At 32.4% G+C, this 19,525-nt stretch overlaps 3 protein-coding genes across 3 annotated transcripts; all 3 read right to left on the bottom strand.

Moving 5' to 3' along the window:
- Positions 1-605: 605 nt before the first annotated feature.
- LOC114880823 (tyrosine-protein kinase Src42A) lies at positions 606-9,528 on the bottom strand. Its single transcript, XM_046285715.1, is given in 10 exon segments — positions 606-1,677; positions 1,760-2,095; positions 2,176-2,503; positions 5,102-5,184; positions 5,187-5,261; positions 5,354-5,470; positions 5,473-5,477; positions 6,093-6,163; positions 6,165-6,435; positions 8,955-9,528. Coding segments are annotated over 10 exon segments (1,554 nt in total). The 5' UTR covers positions 9,014-9,528; the 3' UTR covers positions 606-1,468.
- Positions 9,529-9,704: 176 nt separating this feature from the next.
- LOC123987756 (ubiquitin carboxyl-terminal hydrolase 14-like) lies at positions 9,705-10,439 on the bottom strand. Its single transcript, XM_046285625.1, is given in 4 exon segments — positions 9,705-10,146; positions 10,149-10,186; positions 10,188-10,296; positions 10,415-10,439. Coding segments are annotated over 4 exon segments (264 nt in total). The 3' UTR covers positions 9,705-10,054.
- Positions 10,440-10,671: 232 nt separating this feature from the next.
- On the bottom strand, positions 10,672-13,548 carry LOC114880825 (ubiquitin carboxyl-terminal hydrolase 14). Its single transcript, XM_046285624.1, is given in 12 exon segments — positions 10,672-10,732; positions 10,814-10,950; positions 10,953-10,991; positions 10,994-11,071; positions 11,074-11,080; positions 11,241-11,466; positions 11,468-11,510; positions 11,513-11,644; positions 11,647-11,701; positions 11,822-11,941; positions 11,943-12,001; positions 13,491-13,548. Coding segments are annotated over 12 exon segments (966 nt in total). The 3' UTR covers positions 10,672-10,720.
- Positions 13,549-19,525: the final 5,977 nt, after the last annotated feature.

Raw genomic sequence — 19,525 nt, 5'->3', positions numbered from 1 at the left:
TAATATTGCATGAGTACACGATACGTTAAAATAATGAATTCCTTCCGAAAACAAATAAATGTCAATGAAGATAACATGACATTATATGTATAAACTTTAACGTAAGGCATATAAAACAAACCGTTTATACTTTTTGACTCTACAAAATTTCTTTTTAAAACTGAGAAATTATAAATCTAATATTTTTCTATACATTATTGCATAATTTCGTATTATTTAACTGTAAAATTTTAATTTTTTAACATAAAAAAAAGGAAAATTTATCATTTTGTTAAATTAATGATATCTAGTACAAATATATAAAATTGAAAAATTTAGGAATTTTAAAATAGTAAATTCGCTGAAAACATACTCAAGTAAATATAATAATTAATACTAATTTTGTAACCCTAATATATTCTACATGATTAAATAAAAAAAATTTGACCGTTAATAGTTTACATACTTATTATTATTAATACCCTTGTATACTTTCTTATGTTATTTTACACATTTACTATATTTTTATGAACAATTAAGGATAATTTTTAGATTAGATGCATTGCTTCTAGTTAATATGCATGTATTTTTTTTTAAGGATAATTGAGTGTTAACATATCCAAAAGAGTTATAAAATGAATGTATTTAATGATAAATATTTAAAAAATTTGCCTTATATTTATATTGACTTAAACAGGCCACTCATAAATTTTATCATAGTATAATTATAATATTTCATAAATTCTGAACATGTGTATTATATTTTCAGATGTTTAACAACAATAAATTGCTTTGATGTTAATAAAATTAAAAAAAAAAAAAAAAAAAAATGAAATTGAAGAAGGAATGATAAGTCAAGACAGATGATAATCCGTCTTATAAATGTATAATTCAAATTCTAATAAAATGTCCATTCAAGAAGATGGAAAGTTTACATAAATTGGCTGTGCAGTGTCTGTGACTTCCTTACCTATGTCAAATATTTATAGTACTTCTGACAATTGCATTTATCTCGTCAAGATTTATAACCAACAAATTCCTACTTTAAAAATATTAACTTCCATGGCTATTGTCTAGGGATAATATTAATATCAACATTTACACGTTTAGAATATACTTTCTTAAAATAAAATTTGAATTGTATCACCTTTTTTCGTTTAAATCATCGACGTTCCAATATTCAATTTGTTATAATAACTTGTAAATTGACAAACTTGCTCTACAATTTTATGGCAGCCAGAATATGTAACAAAAACAATTATTATAATCGTATTACTAAAAAAATAAATGGTATTATTTAAACCTGTAAAAAGAAGACTACTCTTTAATATAAGTATACTGTTAAATATCACAAACTCCGGATTTTGAATAAACTATTAATTGTAATAATCTGCATTTTTCTCGTTGTAGATCATATAGAATATTTTGCGTACCTTAACGATATTTTACTGAAACATTATAACCAAGAACTATAAATTATTTTAGTACTTCAATATGCAGATGCTTCCTTATACTCCGAGCCTTCCATAGTAAAGAAATCCTCGAGTTTCCATTGCAGTGTTTCGAAGGTTGGCCTCTTCATTGGATCCTTATTCCAACATTCTAACATAATATCATACAATGCGGTTGGACATCCAGGTGGGCATGGCATTCGATAACCATGTTCTACTTGATGAAGAACTTCAGCATTTGTCATACCTATAAACCAAACAATTGTGTATTTTATTTCTATATATTTTATAAATAATATATATTATACAATTTTGATTAAAACATTTACCCGGATATGGTATTCTACCATAAGTAACCAATTCAGTAAGGAGAATACCAAATGACCATACATCAGATTTAATACTGAATTTACTATAATTTGCAGCTTCAGGCGCAGTCCACTTGATAGGAAAACGTGCTCCTACCCGAGCTTCATATTCATCTTCTTTGATCAACCTAGCTAAACCAAAATCTGCTATCTTGACAACATTTAATTCAGCTACCAAAACATTACGGGCAGCTAAATCTCTATGAATGTAATTCTGCGATTCGAGGTATGCCATACCAGCTGCAATCTGTGCAGCCATGTCAATTAATCGTTGTAGATTTAAACTTTCCCTTTTCCTACAAGAAAAACGATTACATTAATATATAATAACATTTAACCAAATATGCGCAATGTAGTTTAGTGTAATTCAATACTACCTTGTAAATATTCTAACAAACTACCATTCCTCATTAGTTCTGTGATAATATAAATAGGCTCTTCTAAAGTACAAACAGCGTACAACTGAATTAATTTTGCATGACGAAGCTTCTTCATAATTTGTGCTTCTGCTAAGAAATCTTTCGGATCCATTGTTCCTGGTTTAAGCGTTTTTATTGCTACCGCAGTCGTATTATTCCATGATCCTTCCCATACTTCTCCAAATTGCCCTTGTCCTAATTTTCTTACAAATTTGAGCGATGAGCGATCTATCTCCCATTGATCCCGTGTGCGATGGCTAAGACCCTCGGTTACAGGTTTCTCAACCTATCAACAAAATCAAGTATGTGCCAATCAATGACTATTAAATACTATAATTTCTATTTTTTTTTCTTTAATAAGTACTTTATTGTAGCATTAATAGCAAACGCTCCTTTGAAATGTTGTACATTAATCAATAAGACATATAAACTTATATGTATACTAATCAAAGTTTTAAAAATTCCTTGAAAAAACTTGGAGCATTGATCTTACTTCATAATAATACAAACCTATTCAGAAGCCATTTAAAGATGTTGTTTAGGCTGCACAACTGCTCGTTAACTTTATAATGTTTTCATTATATGAAATAATAAACAGCAAGTTTATTTAAATGAAAATATCTAATCTAACAATTATGCCACAAAAACTAACATAAATAGTGGCTGTTATGCAAGATGCAAGTGATGAAAAGCAAATTGTAAATTATTTAGTTTCATGCCTCTTGACATTCACGTGGTTTTAAAAATAACTAATTTCAATTTCAAAAAATACAGTAGTTAGTGTGTAGAAAGTGTATGAAAACTTCATGTACAGAAATCTGCATGTTTCTGATGGTAGATGATTTTTATTCCTGACATATAATACTTTTTAAAAGTTAATAATACTTATTTCTATAGACAAGAATATAAAAATTACATATAATTTCAGGAACTTAGTAATTGAACACTTATACACAGTCCCAAGACATAAACTTATATGCTAATAATTCTTCTGTTGTAGAATATATACATTATTAACAAGAATGTAGCACCATATTTCAAGTACTTTTGTAACATAAGATGTCAGTATCTTAAAGTTACTGTATTTTAAATAAGTAGGATATAAAGAACCTTATTGTAAAATAGTTAGTATAATTTTTAAGATAAAAAAAAAAACTTCAAACACTGAGATAATTATAATTTGACAAGACAAAAGTACTATGAATTTCTTGTGCACTAGTTCATTAAAAATTGTTCAGAAAATATATAAAGTTTATTAGATTGGAAGAAAATTCGTTTTAAAATTCTTTAATGTGCATACAAACACAAGAAAGAAATCTAAAACACATATTTTAAAAAACGGATCTATTAAATTTCATATACAAGATACCTCAAACCCTTGTAAAAAATATATTACTTATCATTTATATTACTGTATAATATAGCATAATGTAATAACAGTCTTTCTTAATACTTCATATCCTTACCATTTGTATAATCTATACAAAATGTACTAAAAGATATGATTAATTTTGCATTAAAAGTTAAGAGTATGTTTGAGATATCTTGTACACCAAATAGATTTTAAGCACACAATTATTAATGATAGAATTTTGCAATTTGTTACAAATTGTGCGGAAAGAATTTATGATAAATATTGTCATTATGAACGATATATAAAAATAAAATATACAGACAAAAGACAATAAATTTATTTTGTTCTTAAATGTGTGCTTTCAATTCTATTTCTAAGATGAAGCTATGAAATTTTAAAAGAATTTAATTTTCTAAATAAAGGATGAACTAATGTCTTTGAAACATAATTCCATATAGGACAGGCTTGTGCTATATGTACAGGCCAAAGACATAACAGGAAGCATTTATGTTAAAAAGAAAATTAACATGTTATGTCATATTGGGACATTCATTTACCAAGAAAATCCAGCGGGAGGTAAGGTAAGCAATAACAGAGAAACAAACATAGTCTATTCAGAGATCAAACTTCGCAAGATTATTTATCAAACTAAAAGCTGTTTTCAAACCTTAATGTCTTTGAAAATAAATGGTAACAATGTACGGTACAATATATATATAAGTGTGTGTATGTGTATGTATGAGTGTGCATATATAATTTTTCATTTAAAAATTAATTATATTTTCTTAAGAAATCTTTATTTACATATGTTTAAGTATATAAGTCTTTTCTTGAAATCATCGTAATGTAAAGATTATTTTCCTCTTTTTTAATATTTTTAAATATATTCCCTATTGTAAAAAGGACAAAATATAATATAAAACTCTTTAAAATACTATTCTGTATTAATTGCAATTTCATTTAATGTTATCAAGCAATCTTCAACAACAATTTGTTAAAAATATGTGTAAATTACTATACAGTTGTTAAATATATCACTTCATTTTGACCAGCAAAGTCTAACTGGAGTTTAGACAGTGCCATAATATGTTAATACTTGTAATGTATAAATATTATGTAACAGTTTAACTAATTGTCCATATTATTTTATTCTATGCACAAAGTTATTCATATTGTAGATCTGTGTACAATAAAAATTGATAATATCATGCATTCATTTCTTGCTTTCAGTTTTAGGTTCACATTATATGTCAACGTATATTATGTTCAATATCAAGGGATTTCTGCATAGTAATGAAATATAAAATTTTAGCTTAAAAAAAAAAACATAAAATTGTATTAATAGAGATGTAGAAATTCCTTGATAAATACTTTTAATAAAAATTAAGTAATTAAGCAATACACCATATTCTTCAATAAAATAATCATATATTATTAAAAACCACTTTTATACATGCAGCAAGCTGTCTAAACTCCATTTATATGACATAAGATTACGTGGAATAATAATTTAACTTTAAACTTTCTTACCTGTACACAGGGTTTGCAGAGATTTACACATAATCCATCAGCATCTTTACTATAATGTTCAACAAGATGCTGAAGATTTCTAATGTGGTTCTTCTAGCAATGAAGAAACCTCCTTCGTCCAACTGTCTAATTCGATAATGTTTAACTGTATCACCATCCCCGTACTACAAGATAATATAATAAATTATAACAATTATTATTATGGATTGCATTATATACTATTTGTGAAATGTATTTAACTTTGTTCTAGCTTACCTGAAAGAGAATAATCATTATGTCTACTTTCAGAATCTCTGATTAAAAATGCACCATGATCATTTTCAGGCAGTAATAATTTTTTTTCTGCTTCAATTCGTTTAATTTTTCTAAGTACCATCTAAAATAATAACAATAATAATAAATTAAGTATAAGAAATTAGAGAGTGCATAAAAATTTAATGTCAAACTGATTAATGAAAAAATTAATTGAACAGAAAGTAATATAATACCTATCTCATACGTATGTTTAAAAGGAAGCATTGCTTATCTAAACTGATTAATAGTCAAAGGCAACTGTCCATGTTAATAAAGAATACAAGTACTGTTAGTGAGAAAGCAAGGTCACACTGCATAGTTCAGTACATAGAAAGAAATTTATTAAGTGACAATATAACAAAGACCACTAAATAAATTTTATTGAATTGCTTTAATTAATATATCACAGTCATAGTGTTATTTCTATATCTATCATGTATGTATGACATTACATGTAACTCATGTAATTTCTAACTGAATACATAACTGTAAATTTTTCATGACTAGTATTTTAAATACACACCATTTAAATTTACACATTCAATTCATTTCCTATTAATGTGTACATAATGCAATGAAATATTGAAAATGTTATTAAAAATAATTACTATTTAAAATTATATCTTTCTGTTATCATAAAATATATCAATACTCTTGAATGCATATTTAATTATAAAGAAATACACATATAACTTACGGTTCAGCTTCAATAGATTTCAATTTTGCGACATAATTACTAGGAATATATCCTTCTTGCCGGGTTCTTTTTACTTCTGGCTAACCACCAATCTCCTTGAGTATCATTTAAAATTTCCAGATGTTCACCTTTTCTAAAACTTAAATCTTCATCTGTACGTGCATCATAGTCATAGAGTGCAACAAAAATTTTTGCTGTTGGCACATCCGCATCTGGAATTTGTGGCATAGGCCTAATAGGATCCGGAGGCGGCGTTGGCACTGGACTAGCTTGAGACGCAACTGCCTCTATATTAGGATTGCCTATTCTATCAGGCTTTTCTTTTTCTGTGTCTGTCGGACTACTGAAACAATTACCCATTTTTTTTGTATATAATTTCAAATTTGTCCAATATACAAATTCACCGTCACTGTATCATAAAATATAAAAATTCTTGTTGTAAGTTTCTTTCAATTATTTTCACGTTTGATCCTTCTGCATGAATACTGAGGAATGGTTATGTAAATATAAAATTTTCATAATACACATGTCTTGCTACAACTTTTTAATTAATTAAAAAATTTCTTGTGAATCTATAGAGTCCACTTATTCAGTACAGCACAAATGTACAAGGTAAACACTAAAGTACACTTTGGTTTTTAAAATGTTTGCATAGAAATCACTTTAAAAAAATGAAGAAATGCAGAGAAGTCTTTAAAATACGATATAATTCGTAAAATTGGCAACTTTTTTCTCGAGCTTCTCCTCTTCTTCTCAAGAAACTGCATCTCTTTCATCGGCATCTAACATAGTAAATGTTCACTAGGAATTATTTAAAAGTTTTAGTAGAGAACATAATAAACAGAAGAGTCCATTTAAATAGTCATTCACGACAATGACACCTTATCTCATCTGTGCCTAACATTACTAACATAAAAAAACAGAAGTATGCTCGATTGGTGTACGCATTTTCGTCAGATTCGCGCTGATCCAAGCTTGACGTCATAATATGGCCCTTCTGTATTTCAAGTTAGGTTGTAGATCACCAATTTAGTATTAGTCTTACAATTGAACACTACTTACAGGAACAGTAAAGCTATTTCGGACAATTGTAACATTATATATTGAGATATTCAATCATTATCAAAATGCTGTTATACAAATAATAACTTTATATTATATAATAAGGATAATATAAGAAAGAAATAATAAATTTACACTTCGAAACCCTTGATTGTAAGTACGGAAAAATAAGAAAAAATATATTTTATTATCGTATCACTTTGCAATTTACTGATTTTTATTTAGTTAACTATAAATTGCTTAAACAACATAAAGAATACTAATTTATACATTTTCACTTGGAATGATACGCTCGGATCATTTTTGGATCATGCGAACATATGCACATACATATAAGCATACCCTGTTCTTGTATCAAGAATAAAATACTGTATAAACACATAAAGAATAAAGCATAAGAACATATTTCTAAAGATATACCGAAATAAAATCTAAATTAAGTTTTAAATCAGTGCTTCTACATCTTCTTCGATAAGTTTAAAAAAAGATGATGATAATATAGATAAAAAATAAGTTATTGTATAAATGCAGTATGTTCTAAGAAATAGAGAAAAGAGAAAATAGTATTGCTTTAGGAATAATAGAGCCCGCCCGATTTGAACTTGCTTCACCGGTCCATCATAATATTTTAACAATGTAAGTTCTCTTACACGGAGAATAATATTTTCTTTATCGTCGCTATTTTAGCACTGGCACCGCGTAATCACGAGAGTCTTTAGAAGCACAATAATAAAAAATCATTAAAAGAAACGTAGATAGCATAATAGAAAGTAACAAACGTCGCCATTGCATTAATCAGATCCGTCAAAATCCTAATTTTCACATGTGCGATGTCAAGAACTATGAACTACAAGACACACCCACCATTTATCATCAAAAATATAATTAAGAAATGAACGTATTCCGCAGAATTATTTTAAAAGCTTCTATAATTATATTTTCTGGAAAATAAACACAAAAGACGAACAAACTTCTCATGAGAAACCGACGGAGAGGTGAAAACACCCCATGGTGAAGTATCCAGCGGAATACAGCTTTCGGTCGAGATCGGCGTTTATAGCGAACTCGACCGAACCTTACCATCCCCAACAAAAGATGCAAATCGCTTGTTTACTATATATATGCATAATTTTTTTATTCATACATTATGTCCTGTTTTAATAAATGGGATCTAAACATATTCTTTTCATCATGATTTTTAAAATAAATATTTTAAATTCTTCGATAATTTAAAAATTCAAGGTGTTGAGAAAGTTTAGGTAACATAATTGATTAATGTATTAGAACTTCCTTGTCAAAGTTCTTAACATATTTAATTTGTATTAAACAAAAAACGAATCATACTTCCAATATATTAAAAAAAATTAAATGATAATAACGAAATAACAAACGCATGTATTCCTTTCAAAGTACAATTTCTTAGTTTTAAAAAAGATATAAGATTATAATTTAAATTTTAATTCCTGACGTAAATAAAATTGAGAAATAGTGTATTATAAAACTTATTTAGTAATTTCAATGAAAAATTCAACAAAAAATACTAGAATTTTGTACAAGAACAATGCTATCGTATTGTTCTAATTTTATTATACCAATTACCGAACCGTTTCATTGAATTTGTATAGCACTTACAGATAAGCATTTCACTGTCAGATACTAATGTATATCTCAATACAACGTTTGAACACTCAACGCGTTGAAATAGGACCTACACCGCGATAGGTAATGTACATCAAATAATGTACATTATCGATCAGTTAAATAATAGGAGATATATTGTTGCTATATGTAACTATTTACCTGAAAAATCTACTAAAGAAACGTTGGAGGATTCCATTGCGAAATGTTTTAGAATGCATTGCAAATAATTAAGCTTGTACATTCACGTGAAAATAATTTAACGTACACCCGTTATTTTTTTGTGATTACGCGATAAATGTAATACTGAGAACCGTAACTATTGGTATCTGAGACTGTACTGCTTACCTATTTCGAATTATCTACTTTACTTTTTTCACACACATACATATATTTATAGGCGCATGTGTGTAGCAACGTATAAGAATATATCGATCTTACTTTTATACATGTGTATATATAATATATTCATTTATCACATTATCAGCGTACCTTATATCCAATTGTTTATATACAAATACATCATTGTTGATTCAAAATATTTTTATCAAGTTTAATGTTTCTTCACTATTCCAATTTAATATTAATATATTGAAAATAATAAAATATATATTGCAAATTATTGATATAACATATGGAAAATGATTCTTAATAACACTAAACAACAACATTGTATATGTAACTTCTGAATGACTTCTTTTCCAAAAAGTAGTAGACCTAACACAAGAGATAAACTATCTTGATGATTTAAATCTTTTAATAATTTACACCTGAAATGAGGTAAAAAAGGACAAAATTATCTTATTTTTATATTGTAGTTTGAAATTTTCCTAATATTTTTACATTGGACAAATTTTTATTACTATATTCTGTAAATAAAAGCAATATAAATATCTAGAATGGTTCTAATTGCAGTTGTAATTTTATTGTATTATTATAAAAAAAAAAAACATTTTAATGGTTTACAATACTCTATCATTTGTATTTCTACAGACTTCATATACCATTTTTGTTTTTTTTTTGTTTAAGCGTATAGAATCAATGAATGCATAGTTCTGCAATTGCATATCAGCCGATTATGTATGTAATGTATGTACATCTTTATGATTCGGTAGGTAGTAAATAACTGACACCAATTTTGCAAATAGTATAATATTATAACATTAAAATTATATTAGGATGTTCAACGGTATAAAAAAAAAGGAAATGCATTTTTTGCTAATAGATGCAGAGTAGAAATTTGTTTCAGTTACTTTAGTCTTTTAAATCGAGTTACTTGGTACTGAATCCTCATTGTTATCTGTATCAGGTACTTCTAAAATTTTTGGACCATATAAAAGAACGTATGCGCATGCCAGTCACCACCACCGCTAAGTTTATACTTCTCACTAGTTAACAGCGCTAACAGTTTCATCATCACACTTTAACCAAGTATCACTGTTTTGACGAACCCAAGCAACATAAAAAAAAAAAGGAAAAACCACTGCTGCTTCTTGATCGTCATCTATGTGTTAGTACCAGCTTGTAATGTAATACCCACTGTTATTTGACCCTATATCTGAAATTACAATAATCTAATATAAGGTATATACATATTAAAAGAAAATATCTTAGTATATAACTGGTATCTAATTTGAGTACAGGCATTACCATTTGCAAACAAAAAGCTTCTTGTTTATATTTCTCTTATCATTATCTACCTTGTCCTTTTTATCTTTCATAGAGTGTGATTCTTTCAGTAAACTATCTTCATATACCTTAAACTTCTCGCGCATTGGAGTAAGTTTACTTTGAAGTTCACTGCCACACAATTCAAAAGCATCAAATTCAATGGGAAATTTCACATCTTGAGAATTTTCGCATTAATCGCTCTTTTTATTTGATAATAAAAACGTACAAATTGAATTGTTAAATATGCCGGTAATCTGCTAATTTTTCGACTGTAAAAATATTTTTAATAATACAGAAAGGATAGGTTTGTTTAAACGTAGATTTATCTTGCATTAAATAAAATCTGTTACCGTTTTTGTATACATTGCATCTCTACCTAGAGTCGGTGACATTTTTGTAAGTTGTTCTTGCATTTTATTCCTAAGTCCAGAATGCATGTATCTAACTTCTGTTGAAATGAAACAACTCAATTGCAAAAATTCTTCCTTCCTTTAGGTAGGGGTTCATCTTCACATTCTATACATTTTATTCTGTATCAAATGTTCCTCCAAAATACTGTTCAATTAATGATCGAGGTTTATAAGTCTGTCCATTATCTTCTGAAGTACTGGATTTTCCTATAATTATTTTACATTTATAATTTGTTTTAATTTAAAAAGATTGCAATATATTAACCTAAACAAACATCAGGTTTTATTTTTTCTGAAATAAATATATGTAATAATACACTATAAATAATCATTTAATCAAACATGCATAGACTAAATATTCAACTACCTTTGCTGGTAATTTTTGTTGCAACATCCTAATGAGCTCAGTCCAACACTCGTTAGCATCTTGCTGTTGAAATCTACCATGATCAGATTTCTCAGCAAATCTTGGAAATGCTGAATGCATCATTTGGAGAAGAACAACAGGTGGCAAAGATGATCCTTTATCCATGCTATTGTAAAGATCTCTTAATGCAGCAGTTATACTTTGCGCAGGTACAGCGATGAAATAACGAGACTGCAAGCCCTCCTGAAAAGTTCTTTAGAGCATCCCGCACTCAGGGACAGTTTTTAGGCATTGCACAGTTGCATTAAGATAAACACGTATTTCCTAATTTGTCAACCAGCTGGTAAATCTAAAAGCAGTGGCTAATTCAGAATTCATTCATATCTCCAAAAATAATGGTTTTCAGTAGGTTCTACTGGTACATCCTCTTCTTTGGAACCCATCATTAATACAGTGATACCCTTAAAGAGATAAAAATTTAATAATTAAATTAAAAAGATTTTTATGTTTCAATTCCAATGATGATATATGTTCATTATTAATAGAAATATTAACACTGATAACCGAAATCTTTTTCTTACATCTTTTAACTTAATGTTTCCCCAATCATCATCCTTTAATGTCATTCCTTTTAACATAACTTTTTGCCTTTCTGGTTGCACTCCTGTCAGTGCAAAAAGTTGTGCTTTGAACAACATTGGTTTCTTCATCTGTATTAACTTCTACATTGGGAAAAAGTTCTTTTCCCCACTTTACTTTACCTGAATGAAATATTTTAAATTTCAGATAACTGAAAACGTTCGATAAATCAAGGATAGAATAAAAAATTTAAGTTAGATCTTTCGAAATTTGCGATTATTACAGACGTACTCGGTATTGAGGCATACTTCTATCTTTTTAATATATTTATGAGTTATAAATTTGTATTACTTAACGAACTTAATTTATAAAATGTTTTTTCACTAGTAACTACAAACGTGCATAAAGTGCACTGTCAGACATTCATGTATATTATATATATATACACACACATATATATGTATATACCATGTGTAAATTGGTGTGAATGATCTATACATACCACAGACAAGGTATAGAATAGAACTACCATCTCATAAGAATTTGTGTTACATGTTCTGTAATACCGACACAGCATAAAACCCCAACTTTGGCAGCCATTTTGTGGCGCACTCTACGATTTAGGACGGTGTTTGTAGGAACTACATCGGGGCTGAATGATCGATGGATCTTTTCAAAAAAAAGAATGAAATAAACAAAAAGAGCTCAATAAATAAGAAAATATTTGAAAATATTTAAAATCAAAATACGAGATATGATTTACTGCAAGATCAATAAGAAAAGAATAATTCCCCAAAATAAAATAATAAATTAAAGAAAAAAGGGAAAATAAAATCGTGATTCGGTGAAACTTAACAAAAGCTTGGTATTAAACTCGTAAAATTTCGAGTTTAATATTTGATGGTATTACCATTCAAGAAAAACACCTGCAAAAGATACACAAGGAAAAGAACAAAAAGCAAATTAACGAGCATAATGACATTAGAATGACTGTCCATCCGAAGATGGAGAGCCATTAGTAGTTCTCCTCTTTTGGGCTAATTTTGCCGGGGCTCTTCGGTATATAGCCTCTTCTTTTTTCGACAATAGCCTCACAAAGATCACTCGCGAAAATTTTACGCTTGCCAGACATTCGTAAAAATGAAGCACATAAACGAGCAACAATCCATTGAATCGCTACTCGCATACGTGCACAGTTTTTGCAATGTCCAAGGATAAAATATTTTTCATTTCATTTCACTTCACTACACTTTCATTTTAATACTTCATTTTTGTAATCGGGTCTAGTACCACGATTACGACTTACAAACTAAGGCTTGGCCTCAAGAAAAATCGCATTTTTCGCAATTGCATTTTCATTTTCCTTCTTGATTTCTGGTTTCTCAACCCCAGATACAAGCTTCTCACGTATTAGAGGAGAATACGATGAAGAACATGAAAGCTTGCTCTGGCCCTGCCTACTTATAAACTAAACTCAATCACACCAGAAGTAAACTACTTGCCTGCCTGTTGCTATATTTAAAAAAGGAGAAAAATCATTCTCACAAAAATTCACTCCACGGATCTCATTCAACCACCCGGGTGCAAAAAAGCCTACACCTAGGGAGAACGTCCCGGGACGCCTCCGACACTCGAGTTCAATTCAACATTCACACTCTAATAAAAACATACCTTTTTGCTGACAACTGACAAATAATAGTGAACATTGTGCTAAAGTAACATGTTTCATTTTCGTATTCTTTCAAATATTTAACGTAACATGTATGCATTGTAATAACTTTTCAATTTATTCTTGGTAATTATCTTCTAATTGCTTTGTAATAATATAGTAAGTTAAGATTGTTAATAAACGATACAAATCCCACATCCTAACTACACACACACGTGTGAAACTTATATCGTGATTCACTATATTGGTTCACTATTTTTGTCAGTCGCCGAAATATACTTAAAACTAAACCTTGTCCACCGCCCTCCACCCACGCGGGTACATCTAAGTACCCGAATGAGCTTTGGGCATAGAAATGAATGAGGCCAATGGTGATTTTCACCTACCAGTTTTCTTTATGTGTGCTGAAATGCCTGAGCTAAAATGTATGATTAATACAAGCTAATACACCGATATTCTAACTTTCTTACAAGAAAGAATATCATTGAAATAACATGAATAAAATTTAAGAACATTTCAATATCAAAGTAAATGATCTAAATAATAAAAGATATTCATAATTATTACTTTGATATTGAAATCTACTCGTCGCGAAATAATTTCTTGTACATATAAGAAAGAAAATGTATTCTGAAACGTAGTCATCCGACTTCTCTATATTTTTAAACTCGAAATCTGTATATGTTGGAAATATTAAATTTGACGATGCGAAATCGATCACGGTTCTGGGGTAAGTGCCATACCGTTCCTCATAGTCGTCCTACCAGAATATGCAAGATCTTCCCCACTCCGTGGCCAGATCCTTCTGAAACATCCTTATCGTTCTACACGTGCCATAGGCGAAGCCGACACGAGGTTCCCTCGCGAGAGTATACATACATACATACATGGTGCTCTCGGATCTCGGGTCTCGGGACGTCTCGCCTCGGAAGATTTCGCGTTCGAATCGCCTCAGCGACCCGAGACCAGGCGAGCACGAGAATGTACTTGATGGTCTTGCTTCGCCTCGTGCTCGGAGCGCTCGGCCTAGACGCGAGCTTTCAGGACGAGTCAAAGGAAGCGAAGCCGACACTAGGTGTAACTGAGTTGCATTGAACTTGTCGCAGTGAAGTTGGCTACAAATTCACTAACGCATTCACGCCGCAGCGTCGGTGAACCGATCTCGCCATTGGCTCACCGACGCGGCGTGAATATGTAGTGAATTTGTAGCCAACTTCACTGCGACAAGTTCAATGCAACTCAGTGTACACTGACATACACGGGTAGCCCTCGCGAGAATGTACACTGAGTCCCATCGAAGTTGTCGCAGTGAAGTTGACGCACAAACACATTTACGCCGCGTCGGTGAGCCGATAGGTGAGGTGCCGACGACGAAACGTGAATGTGTAGCCAACTTCACTGCGACAACTTCGATGGGACTGAGTGTACACTGTACTCTCGGATCTCGAGTCTCGGGACTCTTGTCTCGGGAGATCTCGGGTCTTGGGACTCTCGTCTCGGGAGATCTCGCGTTCGAATCGCCTCGGCGAGCGTGTACTGCCGGCATCAGAATTCGTCACACCTCAAGTATCAACTACCGCCGGCCTAAGTCCGATGACAGACATATGGCTCAGGGTATCGATTCCCTAAAGAATCCTGAGAAATCCTTGAAAAGCAGGTCAAAGCCTCAAATGCATTGACCCTGCCACGTGTCAACCCTTGCTTGCACGCGTGCTGACGCTAACATATGTATATGTAAATATGTACAAGAAAACCCTATCCTAAGCTAAGACATAAAATACAGAATTATTTTTGCACAAATCTCATTGTATAAATCATATAATGATATTTGTGCAGCACTATGCTCGCTCAAAAAATAAAAATTACAACCAATTCCCGTGTCGCTTCGGACCGTTATGCCGGCAGTACACGCTCGCCGAGGCGATTCGAACGCGAGATCTCCCGAGGCGAGAGTCCCGAGACCCGAGATCCGAGAGCACCGTGTACACTCTCGCGAGGGCTACCCGTGTACACCTAGTGTCGGCTTCGCTTCCTTTGACTCGTCCTGAAAGCTCGCGTCTAGGCCGAGCGCTCCGAGCACGAGGCGAGAGGGCACGAGGCGAGGCGAGACCACCAAGTACATGCTCGTGCTCGCCTGGTCTCGGGTTGCCTCGGCGAGCGTGTACTGCCGGCATTAGAATCATAAAGCATGCGACTCACCGATCGTTGACTTGCACTACTGCGCTCACAACGTCTCTTGCTGTCAGAGTTTGACGCATGGTTGATCCACGTGTGGCCCACGCCTGATCGGTAGCTCGCCATAGAAATACAACATAGTATCATCAGCGGTCAAGCACCCTTCTGAAAACAAAAACAATCACGATTCTTCAACGATATACAATTTTTTTTTTTAAATTTATTGCAGTTATTGTACTCAAATTTATTCATGCAAACGTGCATAACATTGCAAATATTCTGGTATAAGCTGATTTTAAAATTATACATGGGAATGACCACAATATAAAACTCTACATTTACGAACGCATGTCAAAACACAGGGGATACCATAAGATAAAACACAGTAATAAATTCATAAATAAATGTTAATACACATAGGGACCAACACCATAAAACATTTGCAAAAGTATGCCCAAGCACCATAAATAATCACATCATAAAACACAATAATATATCCGTATACGTATGCCCAATTACATTAGAGAACACATTAGTACACGTGTAGACATGAGGAACCACACCGTAAAACGTGTTAAACAAATCCCATAAGTATCCATAATCTCATGGTAAAACACGCCATGCACACACACTACCATAATAGATAACACACAGATGAATACATGCTCCAATAATCCAATCATTGAATCGTACCGGTATACGTTTGGCACTCAAATCCACACTCCTCGGCGGTCGCGACAAGACTGATTTGGACTGATTAGGTTTGATCTTGCTGTAGGCCGAGCGGTTGGCGACGTTGGCGTTTGACAACAATGGCGCCTAGTCAACCGTCACGTTCCGCTTCACCGCTTTTCTGACAATTTTATTATAATTTTTAATTTTACAGCAATTTGTTAATTAATTTATTGTTATAACCATTGAAATTAATTTTTTTTATTACTTTTACATGTGGATATCCTGTATAATTTTGTTTAATTATTATTGTTATAATATATTTCAGTATAATTCCTAATTTCACAATTATTTATTAATTAAATTAGTACTACATCTATTGAAATTTATCATTTTTATAACTTTTATGTTGTAAATACTCTGCAAATTTGTATTAATTATTTATCTTTTATATGATATTGCGAAGTAATTATTGTGCTTTAATAAGTATAAGTTAAGTTTGATTTTTATGTACATTATTTTTATAATTTGCCAAAAATTAAACAATTATTAAATATTATACTTACAGTAATATATAATTTACAGTTTTTACTGTTTATTCTTCGATTTTTAAGTTAATTTGATGCTTTTTCAAAATTATTTATTTACGAAGCCACAAGAAGTGAATATAAGCTTGTCAAATAATTATTTTAATAACTCTTCGGTCTTATGTTCATTCTACCTGATTTCTAAAAAATAGAATCAAAGGAAATCAAAACTGTATTTCTTAAATTGTGTAAATAAAGTGTAGTTGATATAGCAGGATGTGACATAAAGATGATATGGGGTTTCTAAAGCCCCTGAACACAAGACACAAAAGCGCATTGGATGATAGGTCTATTCTATATTTTGTTTGCGGTTAGACTGTTGCAGTGGGAATGTGTTTTATATATACAATATCAATCATAGTGTCCGTTCATCTAGTGAAAAAGCACTAAAGGGGAAGGTGCCCCTACCACCGGGTCACGCGTGAGCGCGCAGCCATTATGCCTCGTTCGCATGAGAAATACCTTTCTATTTTAGGAGAAAAGAAATTTTATCAAATAAATGCTTAGTCGGAGAAGTGAGGCAGTTCATTCCTCAACGAGCAAAATATATAACCAGCACCATTAAAAACTCGGTTGTCAAAATAATTAATTGCGTTGTTGCGCGTGGATTTCAGGTGTCTAGGGATTTTTGTATAAATGTTACGTGGGTAAGGTGCCCGTGGAGCGCTAAAGCACTCTGCTCGCGGCGCGAGTTTTAATAAAGTACACTTTATTTTTAAAGGTAAAATAATAGTTTTTATTCCTTTATTATTCAGACTTTATCTTTTTATGAAGAATGTATGCAAACGGGTTGAAGCTTTGAATCGTTCTGAGCTTGGCGGTGAAGATCCTCGATCGATGTTGGCTGCCATCCCCTCCTCGCTGGATCCTGAATCCTCCCTCAGGATCATCCCTGGTCCAATGGTGGTGGGGCCCATCCCTGTCCGGAGGCGGTCCCTCTCCCTGGCTTCGGTCCACCCTTGGGCGAGCGGAAGATGGTGGTGCTCCGCCAAGACTCGAGAACGATTCCGTGCACACGTGTTAAGAGAAAGCGTGGGATCCAGAGAAAACGTAAGATAACAAAAGGTCTCGCGCTAGCGAGCCAAGGCAACCCTTAAGAGAATTTACGACCCTCTGTAAATAAACAGGATGTCGAAGAGACTTCGACAGTTTCAAGAACCAACATGATTTTTGTTACGAGTAACGAATTAGATACAGCCCGCAATAAATTAGCTCTTTAGAAATTTCAAGTGTGATAGTCTTATTTCTCCGGATTTCCAACTCTCTCCCAGCACGATCACCCGTGTTGAGAGTTTTACAATATCTTATCTATTGTTTGTACATTCCTTTGAATTTTGGCTCCTAATTTATGAGCATTGATATAACATAATGCAGACATGCTGCAGTCATACTCTTATGGCATCGTCGCCATATTACATTTCATTCAGCGCTAGTGATTACAAGCTTGCGGCTAAATTCACATGATATCACACACAACATACAAGCGAGGTTCGCAACAGCGTTGAGCCTCGGACGGCGAAGGTGGCTCCCTCCGCCCTATAGGATGGTGCACGAAACTGCGAACGCAGACCGTGATTCCATACCAAACCGGAAGCTGCATAAGAGCCTCTCTCTCGCACTGTAACTTCTGTCCTTGTTAGCCCCATTTCACACCACTCCAGGCTCGTCGAATGCCATCCTTGTCGTTCGCTTACGTCGAGATAGCGCGAAACCGCCCTCGTTCGAATGCCTCGATTACTTCTTAGCACCGTGCGATACTTCTAGTGTTTCCAAATTTCATAATAACTCAGAGTTTGGGAAACAAGGTAATAGAGGCTTTGGGAACAACTCCTCTTTACAAAATGCAAATACGAGTAACTTAATGGAAGAATCTCTTTCTTATATCACTTTCATTAACACAGGAGTAAATGCAAGCATTGAATAACGCGAATGAAATGAAACAGTTTCATCTCATCGTTTTTTCGTTTTTTCCTTTTTCTCCGAAACCGTTAAAGGTATCAACAAACTTTATAAGCAACAGTTATTTACCTTAAAGTATAGTATCTTTTTATGTCTTGACAAAAAATTGTTTAAACGATTACAAAAAGTTATAAACGAAAAAGTTTAAAGCCTGGAAAATGAAAATAGAAAATGATCTGTTGTTGCACGTGGCTAAGAAGTAATAGAGGCATTCGAACTAGGGGCGGTTTCGCGCTATCCCGACGTAAGCGAAACGACAAGGATGGCATTCGACGAGCCTGGAGTTGGAGTGAAATGGGGCTAAACAAGGACAGAAGTTACAGTGCGAGAGAGAGGCTCTTATGCAGCTGCCGGTTTGGTATGGAATCACGGTCTGCGTTCGCAGTTTCGTGCACCATCCTACAGGGCGGAGGGAGCCACCTTCGCCGTCCGAGGCTCAACGCAATTAATTATTTTGACAACCGAGTTTTTAATGGTGCTGGTTATATATTTTACTCGTTGAGGAATGAACTGCCTCACTTCTCCGACTAAGCATTTATTTGAAAAAATTTCTTTTCTCCTAAAATAGAAAGGTATTTCTCATGCGAACGAGGCATAATGGGTGCGCGCTCGCGCGTGACCCGGTGGTAGGGGCACCTTCCCCT

Source organism: Osmia bicornis, chromosome 5 (assembly GCF_907164935.1).
Source record: "Osmia bicornis bicornis chromosome 5, iOsmBic2.1, whole genome shotgun sequence".
NCBI classification, from domain to species: Eukaryota; Metazoa; Arthropoda; class Insecta; order Hymenoptera; family Megachilidae; genus Osmia; species Osmia bicornis.
Note: the sequence above shows the minus strand (reverse complement) of the source record. Positions and strands in the feature narration are given on the sequence as shown.